At 47.5% G+C, this 12,878-nt stretch overlaps 1 protein-coding gene across 1 annotated transcript in view; it reads right to left on the reverse strand.

The window, feature by feature from the left end:
* The window catches only part of LOC311505686 (cysteine-rich motor neuron 1 protein), a 30,995-nt gene extending 20,979 nt beyond the window's left edge, over positions 1 to 10,016 (reverse strand). The window contains exons 1-3 of the mRNA XM_084569380.1: positions 9,256 to 10,016; positions 5,234 to 5,395; positions 4,808 to 4,981 (exon numbers count right to left, since the gene is read on the reverse strand). Of these exons, the coding sequence (XP_084425506.1) occupies positions 4,808 to 4,981; positions 5,234 to 5,395; positions 9,256 to 9,553 (634 nt within the window). The 5' untranslated portion in view covers positions 9,554 to 10,016. The remainder of the gene's footprint in view (positions 1 to 4,807; positions 4,982 to 5,233; positions 5,396 to 9,255) is intronic.
* Between the last annotated feature and the right edge of the window lie 2,862 nt (positions 10,017 to 12,878).

A 12,878-nucleotide genomic window follows, 5' to 3' on the forward strand; every position in this document is an offset into this window, starting at 1 on the left:
AGCTTCAAGTGGACATTATCATGCGCTGTTTGTGTTCTGTCTCTTTGCATAAATGGCTGTAATTAGTGAGTCAGTGACCACAGAACCAATCTTTGTATCACAATGGTGGCCATGCTCCAGCTCGCACAAACACAAAAGACACGATTTGGTACGCTTGATAAATTCTCTTTGCGGATTAGGCAACGTGCTCTTTTACAACTGTACGACAGCAAAGAATGGAAAACCTTTGACCCTAACGCACAACCTGCAGCAAAATGTGATGCTCACACACACCTGATGCCGGTCTGGAGAAGATGAGATGTGGAAATTGCCTCATTACCACAGAATGGTCTCTTTTGTAAACAATACACATTTCTGGCATCTCATTGAAGAAAGAAAAACCCTCCATTCTAAATGTTTTTTTTTCTTCCAGCCGGGGTACAAGGAACGCAGTCTTTCTCCGAACCAGAGCGGCTCGACCAGGCAGAGGAGGCTGTGTTGACAGCCTGAGTTTACTCATGGAAAAAGCGCACAATGTGAGTTCTGTTCACCGACTGACTTTGGAAACAAGTCAGCAGAGAACAAAGCTGTCTCAGTCCAGCTGCCCTCCGTGGGTTTCTGGTCTGTCCTCAGGTTTTATAAAGTTGGTCCGCAAAGGGACACATCAGGGCCGTCTCTCACGTAAAGCTGTGGGGGCCTGGCCCCGTGCCCACCAGCAGTTACAGCTGAGAGAGTCAGCATTGTTCACTGTGTGTGTGTGAGTTTGTGTGAGGACGGAGGAGCAGGTCTGGGTAAGGGTCCAGGCCAAAAGGCAGAGACAGGGTCAACAGGTAGAAACACTTAGTGGGAACTTCACACTGTGGTTATAAGCTTGAGTTAGCTGAGCGTAGGCACGCAGCAGCCGGCATCTGTACGCCTTGTTCTCTGTGGCTAAATATTTGCAGAAAAAAAGTGACCTCAATGTTCTAAGTTACACTGCTGCAGCTGTGAATGAACGTGTTTAGGTGAGGTAATGTCCGTGTGTAGGTGAACATTTGCACATCGATGTATTCATGTGGGTTTTTTAAGTGTGTCTACAACAAGTGTGCATATAATGTTTACATTCCATTGAAGCTGAGCCTTTCATTAGACTAATGACAGACGGCTTGAGGGACTTCTGTCAGGCTAAAAGGCCTGCTCCTCGGACAGAGATGCACCACCATGCGTGGCCTATTCCTGTATCTGGCACAAAGGTTGAACATACTCTGCTCCAGGGTTCGGTACATAAAGCACTAGAAAACAAAACTGAACAGTCGTCACGTGTACCGCCCCTCATACTCGGCCCTTTTCTCTTGCAAATGTAGAAAACAAGTCTAAGGGGGACCTGGATTGTAGACAGCTGTTGAATAAATTGTGGAGGAATCGGTTTGAGTTATGTATGGATTTTGGCCATAGGGATGTTTTCCTTTTCAAAGAAGAAAAGCAGAAGAATGATGATAGAAGAAATGGGCCTGGGAATCTCAGGGCCTGGCTTAGGATGCAGCTGAGGTGTCTTTGACTTGTTAATGGTTATGACTAAGTCAGTAAACTGAGGTTTCAGGCTTAGATTTAGTGAATGAGTGAGGGTTACAGCTCAACATGAAGGAAGGGTCTAAGACTTCAAGTGTATGTGTTTTGGCTTTGCCTGCTGGCCTAATGCTGCCTCGTTTGGTTAGCGGCTGACCAAGAGTAGTGAGTGGGTTGACAGCAATCCCAACATGCCTTTAAGAGAAGTTCTTTGTCTCAACAGCCACACAGGAGTTTTGCTTCCTCTTTGAAATCACTCTCGGCGCACATATAAATGCGCACGCACTGGTTAAACGAGCAGCTTGCAGGGTACAACGGGGGCCACAGCTTCCGCAGGCGGCACACAAACACTCAGCACTGAGACGTCTCGTGCCCCTGCCAGCCGGTGGTGGTCTGGCTCGGCCAGTAATAGCTCTGCCGCAATGAGGCAGCAGCCAAGCAGAACTAACAGTCTTTTCACAAGGGCACAGAGAGAGGCTGGGCGGAGGTGGTATAGGTGGGCAAGTGGATTTGTGAAAGAAAGGTCACTTTGAACCATGGCATTAGAGTGGGAACTGATTCCCAGTCTGATGAACTGCTTGTGAACTACCACATTCCTGTGAAGCACAAGTTCAAGTCTCCCTTACACCGTCCCGTGAGTAAGTAGATGCCTTGAATACTTCAGAATAGCTGGGGTTTGATCATATATTAGTATCACCAGTTTTATGAATCAGCTAAACACTAACAAAATTCAAAGACTGCTCTTCCTATCTGTGAGCAACAGCAGGGGAATTCCTCTAAAATAGCAGTTAGGGCGCTTATCATGAATGAAATATGTAAACCATCCTAGAGTGTAAAACAACCAAACACCACCCTACCAAGACCCTGGGGCCTGGACACAAATACCTCAACAAAAATGTTTGGCTTCAGTTGTGATTTCCTATCTTCCTGCGTCTGCCTCCCCCCTCCCTCTCCTACACTTATCACATCCTCTTTCCTCCCTGACATGTGGGTAATACGTCTGGCACACCACGTTGCTTCTGAGTATACATACGGGGCCGAATTACATCAGCGTTCTGTACAGCTGCAGGGAACGAGATACCACTTGAACTGCAGGCGTCTGTAGGTGATCGAACGTGAAGCAGAAAAGACGTTGAGCGTTAACAGATCGCAGTGAGACGCGGCGGAGGGATGAACCCACCAGACCGCTGAGTGAGTCAGAGAGAAAGTGAAAGAAAGCCAGACCAAACCACTACCATGTGTGAATTTACGGGGACCTAAGAAGTGAATCTGTGTTGTGATTGATGCCAGAAAGAGGTTTCTTGAAGTGCTGGGACACAAAGTCTGCTTTCAAGTCCTTCCACAAAGACAAGTGCGATTAGTAGAGCTCTCACGCCATGAAGGCAAGTTCACAGGATATATTTGCTCTAACACTCTAGCGGGGCATGCTAACACAGATCTTAATAACTACTTGTGTCTAAAGACAACAAGGGGTTGATGGGCCCGGGACTCCGACAGGAGGACGGAGCAGATGGGATCCTAACCACAGAGTCCTGGTCTGGTTGCAGAGGAAGCTCCTGCTCATGACAGACAAAGGAAAATCTCTGCCGAGACATCTAGACAAACAAGATAATTATCACACACAGACACATGCGCAAACACAGGCAGAGGCAGACACGCAGGCTCACATGCTCCCATATGTACTATATACTGATTATACACATGGGATGATACATCAGTGCATGCATACACATATAGTGTACGCATGTATTCTTAAAGACGCAATAGACTTCCTTGTCTCTTACTTAACGAGAGGCCATGAGAAGGGAGTGTGCGCTTGTGTGTGTGTGTGTGCGCGTGTGTGTTGCGGTGAGAACTCATAAGCTGCTGAAAAATGTTGTTTACAGTTTTCACTGGAGTTTAAACTGTCATCCGTTGGGCTCAGACCTTGAGATGAGCGAATTACAAAACAGAGAGGGGTCTATCCTTCATTGTAAGACGAGACTTGGTGATACGTCTAAACAATGTGATGTTTGATGAACACACTTCCTGTGGGATTTGGTGCGTAAACGGCGCAAGACAAACATCCACCCAGCTGTACTGTAGATGCTCTGTAATAACCCTCACTGATATTTGCAGACTAAATAAATCATATGTCTATGTAAATATGTTTCCGGGATTTGTCGCCAGCCATGGCAACAGCTAAAGAGATATTCTTCCTCTGAAAAGGCAGCAGTGGGAACCACGAGGAAAAAAGGAGAGGGGATAAAAACACAAGCAGTGGAAGTCACATGCTTTAGACTTAATCTGTTCAGTATAGCACCAAACTGGTTCTCATCGAGTTTCAGGAAGATTTTTCTAAGAGCGCTGTGTAATGCAAGATCTACCAAACATATTGAGAAGGTCAGCAAGTTCACTAAGTGGCAGCCTAGTCCTTCTGAGCAAATGTCACTCAGTAGGCAGTCGCCACTTTAGCGCCTGCCTGTCCACCAGACACCTCACAATCCAAATGAGGAAACTGAACTCGCTCTGCCAATAACTGTTTTTCGCTTAGACGTGTCAATCAGAGAGACTGCTAAGAGAGGAGGTAAACGCACATTCTTGCACTCTCTCATTTCAGTCGCAGGATTCTCCTCTTCACCTCAGGCACAGGGGAAGCATTCATACTCCGCACTCTGTTCACTTACACCTTAAGCACCCTGCGCCTGAGGATCTCCAACAGGCCACATTTCCATCAACAGTTCAGGCAACGGCCGTTCTTTAAATGCAGGCATTCTCCGGTTTTGCTCGTGTCAGTCAGATTCACACGTTCTCCCTTTCCCTCTCAGCATGTTTAATTCTCTTCTTTCCACGCCACACTGTGCAGTCTTGATCGGTTTATTTCCCTCCTCCTCCTTTACTTGGCCCACTCTCTGCACGCCATCACTGGAAGCGTCACCCTACCTGCCAGTACAGACGGCATGCTAATATTCAGGTGGTACGAACGGTGCACGTAATTTTTAGGATCTGAGCTTCGAGTTAAAAAATTAAAGGTGACCAAATCTAGAGTCGCAGGTTTTCCATTGGTGGGCTACAATATGTTTCCCATCACACATAATGAGCTTCGACACCAGGAATGTTTTGTTTCACTCAGAGGTGATTTGTCCCAACTAAAGCTGCGGTGCATTTTACTGTATATGAATGCCTACATTAAGCATGGAGCAATATTAAATTCTGTAATGTGACCTAGCCGTGGCATCTGCTCAAAAGCAGAGTAGTCTGCTGTGTGGTTGTCAGTTCCATTCGCAGGTCATTTGAAGGTTACCTGCGGCTTCCTGACACTGGCTGCGGTTGATGTAGGCGAAGTGGTGGTGGCAGCTCTGAGACTCGCACATGCAGCCCTCGGTGGTCAGGTTACAGCCGGAGAACATGCACGCCGGATTGGACGGTCCCACATACTTCTCTCTGTGCCTGTCCCGGTGCTCGTGCCTCCGACCATCTGAAATCCAGCCGCGGACACAAGCAGACCACAGACATCAGTGAGTCACAGACAATGGCACCACTCAAGGGTGAGTGGAGAACCGCAACACAAAGCCTTAGCATGTGTGTCATCACCACAATATGCAAGTAGCATTAGTCACCTCCGAGCCGCATCTGTTGTGGATTAGCTCCTCTCAATGGGTAGCATTATACGCTCCAACTAAAATTCTCTGCTCATGTGTGCGTGTTGTGACTATAAGGAATGGCTCACCTGACTTGGTGGTCTTCATGCAGGTTTCCTGGTCCGGGAAGGTAAAAGTGCCCAAGCAGGAGTGACGGGCATCGCACACACACTGACCTCCCGCTCTGTCGCAGCCCGTCATCAGAGGGCAGCGCTCATCCACAAGACCTGCGTCTGGATGTTCAGGAAGCACTGAGGAGGACCACGACGAGAACAGAGAGCATTAGGACAGGCGGACTTGGACTCATTTGTCAGTTGTTCTCATTTTAAATGGGAATAAACAAAGGACAAATTTACAGATGAAGCATAATCAAAGCAAAATGTGCCAAAAGACAGGATTTGCGTCCCAAAATTGCTGAGGTGTTAGCCTCCTCACAACCTCTGTTGCAACACATTATGCGAGCACAACCAATACTGAAGTGATCAGTGTATTTCTGGGCTGCCATCCCTCCTCCCTCCTCATTGTGCCACACTACTTCATCTACTGGACTCATTTGTTTGCTTTTGTTCCACACTACGGGGCCCTCCCAGGGTTTCCATCTCTGCTGGGCGCCGCGATGCCTCCTCTGAGCCAAGGCCACTTGTATCGTACCCATACATTATTCCTTCTCCAAGCGAGCCTTACCCACCATGTTGGCACCTCGAGTCTTAGCCCAACTTGGACGAAACTCCACAATAGGAAGGAATGTACAAGGGAGTAAAGTGTCACGTTAGAGCCGTGTGAGCTGAATATTCACCCAGATCCTGGGATTAAAGGGCCCCAAAATACACATTACCCATAGTGTTCCCTTCACATTCATGCATGAATAAACACACATATATACCAAATTACCCTCCTTCATAGTTGTCCAAGAGCAGCAAGAGTGGCAGCAGAGCAAACAGGATGAGACAAACTGTAAAGGAGAGTAACCTCTTCCCAAGCATTTAGCCTCCGGGCCTCAAATCAGCAGTGTGGAAGCGTGATTGGAGCTTATCATAATACTTTCTCAGAACTATGTATGAGGAAAAGGTTTTAAAGGTTTAACTATCCAACATAAACATGCGCCCTTCATAATGAGTCTTCCTCACTCGTGTAGTGATCCTACCTGAAATAAAACCCGTGAAATACAAATCCCGTTCATACTCAGTTACAAGTCGGAGCAACAATAACATGTTGACTCAAAGTGACTGCAAAGAAACGGAGCACCATGGCTTTGCTTTTAAATGCCGTAGATGATAATAAAACGCATATGTTGATCCATATAAATTCAAAACAGATATTCCACTATCGGAAAAAAAGGCTGCCGTCTCTCACTGCGATAAATTTACTGTTCAAGTGAGTCAATGTGACTGCAAAAGAAAGCATCCTTGTAAATACTTTCCCCAAGTTTAGATTTAGGTCGTGTTGATGACTCCGGACACATGACTGTGGATGATGGTCTCCAGCACTGTGGTAAACACTGGCCAGTGGAAGTGGCCGAGGTAATTCTACCTTTAACCTGAGCCAGCCGGTGCTGTTAATAGCTCTCCCAGACGGCCAGCGAACGGGCAAAGCACAAGCGGCCTTTTCAATAAACCGCAGCAAAACCTTCTCTGTGATTTCCCTTCCCCTTAAAACGATCCTCACCTCCACATTTTTTCCATCCCGAGGCTTTCCTGTGCCAGGAGAATATTTTCATTTGAGATGGCGGTAGCGCCCGTTTCTGTGAGGTGCCAAATCTGGTGTGTAGAGAAGGAGTTAAGAATCATAGCAATAAATGAAAGGCTGTTCACTGGGGACGTTGTCTCATCAACTAATTGTAGCTTGACCCCAGTGAGCCTTGTTGCTCAGCCTTGTTCAGCCTAGTACCCTTTAGTCTGACCCTAGCAGGTTCTAGCCTGGTTATCTGTTGTCTGTTGTTGCCTGACTCCAGCCAGGGTCCATGGCTTCATCCCAGGGGGATTCCTCTCTCAGCCACTGAGACTGCTTGTCTTGGCATCCAGAGCCAGGATGGGAAAGCTGACCTCTAGAGGCCCAGTGGCTGATAGCGAGCTAAAAAGGAAGTCTTTGAAACGTTAGATAATACCAGAGGAAGGGAGAAGTAGAAGGCATGTGAAGGAGTGCAGTGGACATAGCGTCCCTGTAAGACAGGCATTCTGTTACACGGTATGTTAAGTGTCTCTAGAGCTTGAGGAGGTTGTGGGAGGTCAGGCGCAAGAATCAGAAAATTAAAAAACAAATCATTTGAGTAAAGCTGATCAATGAAGCAGGTTTGATAAGCTGAAAGAACCAGATGATGAGTCCTCAGAGCAGGTGCACGTATACTCAAGATGTGTAGGACAAAGCTGCATTCACTTCTCATATTTTTTTTTGTCAGCTGCTGTGCTCTAAATGCCAAATTCTATTAATGGAAATACATGCTTCAGATAACTAATATGGTTTTTGGTAAGCTACAGCCACTTACTGTGATTCATGCAATTGGTGTTGATTATTGTATATTAATACGTAGTGAGATTTACTTGCAACGATGCTTGAAATCAAACACTTCCCCAGATAAGTAGCAAAAAAATGAAGTCAAGTTCATCTCTTTTCAAAGATTATTGCAGCTGTTGCATTGCTGTTAGGTGATCAAAACGGTAACGCTTTGAGACTGACCGACTGGATGTCCCTCTCATACAACATGCAACAGTAACAAGGTTGTTGCATCTCCTCACAAAAAGATTTATGACCACCCAGAAAATCAGAACTGTGAGCAGAAAAGCAAGGGGATCAGAAAAGCGGAAACATTTACCCCCTACTCCTGATTGCAGGTCTAATCACTTTAAGACCCTTGCAGCCTGAGGAGGGAAATCTGGGATCAGCCTCCAGCAGCCTGCCTACCGCGGCCCCTGAAAACACACTGGGAGGTGTTGATTTACCCCCACCTAGACCCTTTGGGATATCGAGGCCGTGTGTATGCGTGTGTTTGATTTAAGGGTCAGCGGCGTGCTCTGAGGCCCCTGGAGCGGCAAGACAAGGGGCATGACTCAGTCAGAGGAGCCATTAGGTCTCCCGCTCTTTCTAAAGCTGTTAATTTGCGGAGGAGATGTCCTCCAGACGCCAGGCTAACCTGTACACAAGGCACAATCAGCAGCAGCGTCTACAGGGATGGCCTGGGGGCCAGAGACCCCTGGTAAACCCTGGTAGACCCCAGACTTAGACCACCCCATAGAGAGATGATGGAAAGGCAGGTCAGGAGATCCAGACGCCCATGGAGAGCTGCTTACTCTCTCCTGCTGCCCGGTCAGTCCGCTTCAATCATCCAAGCACAGGCTGGACAGAGTGCAGGTGGACTGGTGGCTTGGTCCTCGGGGAAAGAGCCACTGCTACCTAGTTCATTCTCAGTGAAGACCCTGACCCCTGACACCCCACACAAGTTCAAAAAGTTCCTGAAATTGTGCATAAAACGAGACACATCCCCAGTATAACAGCCCAGCTCTGCTTGGCAGCAATAGAACAGTGTAACGCTGTCACAGAGTTGCAAATGAAAATCTGCTGGGGACTTTTGCAATCATGCTGTCAAACCATTATTGCTCTGAGGCACACTCTGAAGCCAATTATGTAAACAGCACAGACGAGGAAAATGCAGCTTATTCACTGAAGTGCAATATATTCCAGGCTTTGTTGGTCACTCATCAGTTTTGCCCTCACACTGATCCACAGTCATACCCCCTTTGTCTAAATGTGGCTTTGAGGAGTAGGGCAAAAAAGAACAGGATCTACTAGAACTGACACCTTGTGCCAAATCACCGTTGCCAGACGCATTGTCGTGCTGCTGAGATGAGAGTGAATGGGGCGTTGAGGGGAAGAAAGAAAAGAGGAACATGACTCTTCTCCTGGTAGTCAATATCCCCTCAGACCTGGGGAGCCGCTCCAGGCTGCCGGAGACACTGACAGTCAGTCAATCCACTGCTTAACTGACGTTTGAACAGTGATGCCGAATTCAAGAATTCAAGGATTGGCACCGATATTTTGTGGCACAATATTTCTGGGTCCTGTTTTTGACCTAATAAATATGGCATTATTTTTAATTCAGTTCAAAGTTTCCTCTCACCTTTACACACGCCAGTTTCAGGTATGGTGGCGGCTCCGGTTTGGTTGACAGAGGCGCAGGTCAGCCCCAGGGCGCAGTAGCCGTGCGCCCAGTCCTGGCCGCCGCAGGGCTCCCACTCCAGCCGGGTGCATTGATCGCAGCATCCGCACGGGTCCCTGGCCAAGGTCCGGCCGCCCTCGCAGCCGTGCGGGGGCTTGACCGGACAAGTCCGGAGGTTGCACGGCGTGCACTCGTGAGCCGAGAGCGCCCGAACCAGAAAGAGGACGCTCAACAACACAACGGAGCACTTGCTGAACATGATCCAAACCACGTTTCTGTGAGTTTTCCCAAACAAAACAAAAAAAAAAAAGCTCCGCTACTGTCAGATGATAAACCACATGAACCCACCGCGACGTATCCCCAAAGTCTCCTTAAAAGTTTCCTGACTATACTCTTCCCTCGGGCGAACTGTTTATTACACAGCAGCTCACTTCTAAAGCACATACACCACGAGTCAGGAGTGCGCGTATGCCTTAAAGGTGGCAGCAATATCCAAAGACAAAGGTTCAGGTAGACGCACGTCCCGAACGTCTCAGCTGGAGACTGAAATACTTGTGAAAAATCCGAGGCTGAGGCTGCGTGCGTCCACAGAAAAGCTCCGCTGCTGACAGCGACGCACTAAAACGCAATCTGAGTCCTAAATTGACATGCAGGCATATAGAAATTAGCCGTGCACCCCTCCCCCTGATTGACGCAGGCACGGACCAGTCACAAGGAACGAAAGGAGGGCGGATTTGAACTGATTTATCCCAGCCCGACAGCTCGTCTCTGGGTTGCGCAATGATGCAACTTTGAATGTCTTGAATGCAAGTTCCCCTTTCTGCTCGAAGCACTGCATTTTGAAGAACGTGTGCTGCGCATTTATCAACTGTTTGCGTTACGTTAAAATGCTTGAAATCACTTTTGGGGTAACTTTGCTGTAAAATAAGAATGGATGAGTCAGTCATCAGCCCTGCTTTGAGTGTTTCTGTGTAAGAAATGTCATATTAGCTACGGGTTTGACCTCTCTGAATTTACCTGATGTAATCAGAACACAGTGCAGACGATCTACTCTTCTTAAACCTTATTAAGATCATATATTTTGTCTTACAGACTTCATTTAAGGCTCTTGTCTGCCTATATTGTTCTCTGCCTCAGTTTAACAATACCGCCATAAATTCTTTATCTTCTGTGTGTGGAAGAGTGTGTATGCTCATGGCTCTGAGAAGGTAAAAGGTCATTTGATGTTTGTCGAAGCAGCTTTTATGTGTTTACACTGACAGATGGATGTTCTGTATGTGTGTGGGCAGTGGGCACAGCTGGAGGTCGACGGTGACAGTGTCAATGGAGGTCCCAGAGAAAGCAGTTCCGTTGTCCACATATTTTATGCTGCGAGAACAAAGTAGACATCATTCAGTCTTCACAGCCAGTCACGTCTGATAATTCATCAAGCTGACTGCCCCGCTCAAACAGGTTCGCTCCTGTGCTGTGAATTGTTGCTGTCGCTGGAAAACATTTCCTCTCGAAACACCAATCAGATGTCATCCGGGGTGATTTTCCCCACAATGTCAACACACAACAACACCTCCTTCATTTGCAACATCTGCCTGGAGCCACCGGCTCCAACACAAACACAACATCCAGGAAACCGGCCCCATAGCACGCATAATCAGCCCTTGCAACACAACTCGGCTCTTGTCCTCCGCTTCTCCCTCCGCCCTCCCTCGCTCCGTCCCCTCCTTAACGCTCTCGTCAAATCCGCTGACCGCTGGCCGGACACCCATGCTGGTTGATGACAGATCAGACCAGCACTGTGGAGGAGCCCCAGTTTCAATGCACTTGCAGAGATTGTGGCCCACCGGTACTGACCTATTTGCCTCTGTGATTGGCTTTCAAACTTGGCCAGATGGCTGCTCACACTAGACCCTCATTCTGCTGTCATGGACCAGTTTTTATTTGTATTTTTGGCTAGCTGAAAGGTCACCATGGCACCTCGTGGTTTTGCTTTCTATCTGTTTAGCAGATTAGCCTATATAAATGCTCTAGGGGATCCTAGATGGGGCCTTTCTCTGTCAGAGGGGCAGCAATCAACAGCACACTAACCGAATACACCCTCATTACACGCACTCTGAGCACAGTCGTGCGTCAAATGTTGCATTGATGTGGCATTTGGAAAACATTTCCATTGTTAAGTCTGGTGTCAAACACCACAGACAGATTATCCATCATTCTGGCTTTGTATTTGAGTCAAAGAAGTGCCAGTTTGGTTTCAAACTCTGCCTAATTAGATTTTGCTGAACGCCATGTTCTCTGAAACCAGAGCATAATCTGCCACGCCATGTTCCTGGGTGTTGGTAGCTTTGCATGTGAGTCTCTGAATGGAGCACACAGGCAGAGAAGGTGGGGCAGCGAAGGCTTTGAATAACTGTAGTGTGTGCGCTAATGATGTTCTGAGTCACAGATCTCTGAGAAAATACAGCAGCTCCCTCAAGCTTCACTTTCTACTACATGTGGTGTGATGATTGTGACTCAGGCTTTGCGGATACTGCTTCAGGTGGCCTACTCGTCCATCAGACGAGAGGTCAGGGTGTGGGATGACCTCTCTTTCTGCCTTGTTGCTTCTCTCCAACTGCACAGACAGCTGATTTACACTCTGCTGTTGTTGAGGCGTCAGGCTGGTTGGTGAGGAGGTGTTTCTGTGGATTTCGATGGGTGTGAATGATGGTTTGGATGTGAACAAACCAGCAAGGCGGATGGTGACACACAGCGGAACGGGTGAAGTGCGACATGGAGTGTTGAACGCACGTCGAGTGGAAAGCGTGCGGCACACCTGATTACAAGTCCCCAGGATGTGTGCTGAGATTTTTCCCCTGGTATAAGTGAACGGTGCCGGCTATCACTCTCGCTTAGCTTATCTCTGAGCACAGGGTGCTGGGCTGAACCATACTTTTGTGATCGAGGCCATTGTATGGGAGTGGAGGGGTAAAGAGAGAGAGAGGGGGAGCATAATGGCAATGCATACTGACAGTTGAAAGAGTTTCAAAGCATTTCAGACATCCACTTAAGAGCGGAAACACGGAGCATTTAGCGTGGAGGCTATGCAACACATACACAAATGAATGGCCTGTTTCAAACTGAGAACAGATGAGATCATCTGTTTTTTATACAAGCGACTAAAATAAGAAAAAAAAACTTGAGACACACAACAAAGGCATATGAGCCTAAAAGGTCATCCCAGAAAATCAGATAAAATAAGATTGACAGATAGAACAACATGATTTTATTTGAACAGACGGCTATACAAACTATTGAGGTAATAAACAGCAGAGATCATTACTTCTCTTTTCCATTACTGCCTTGCAGACGGATTCAAAAGTGCTTTCGTTTCTCACTTTATGCTACAAATTGCTTTGGACCGACACAGCCAGAGGAGTCCAGCAGAAAGCGTAACTTCTTCCTCATGTGTGAGATCACGGCGGATTCCCAGGTCAAGTTCACAAAAACACCAAACACGGTCCCCTTATTCATGCTGTCCTCTTGTCTCTCCGCGGCCTCTCTCATTGTCTCTTTCTCTTCTGTCGCCCCGCTCCCCCAGTCTCTGTTTT

Source organism: Chelon labrosus, assembly GCF_963514085.1.
Source record: "Chelon labrosus genome assembly, chromosome: 20".
NCBI classification, from domain to species: Eukaryota; Metazoa; Chordata; class Actinopteri; order Mugiliformes; family Mugilidae; genus Chelon; species Chelon labrosus.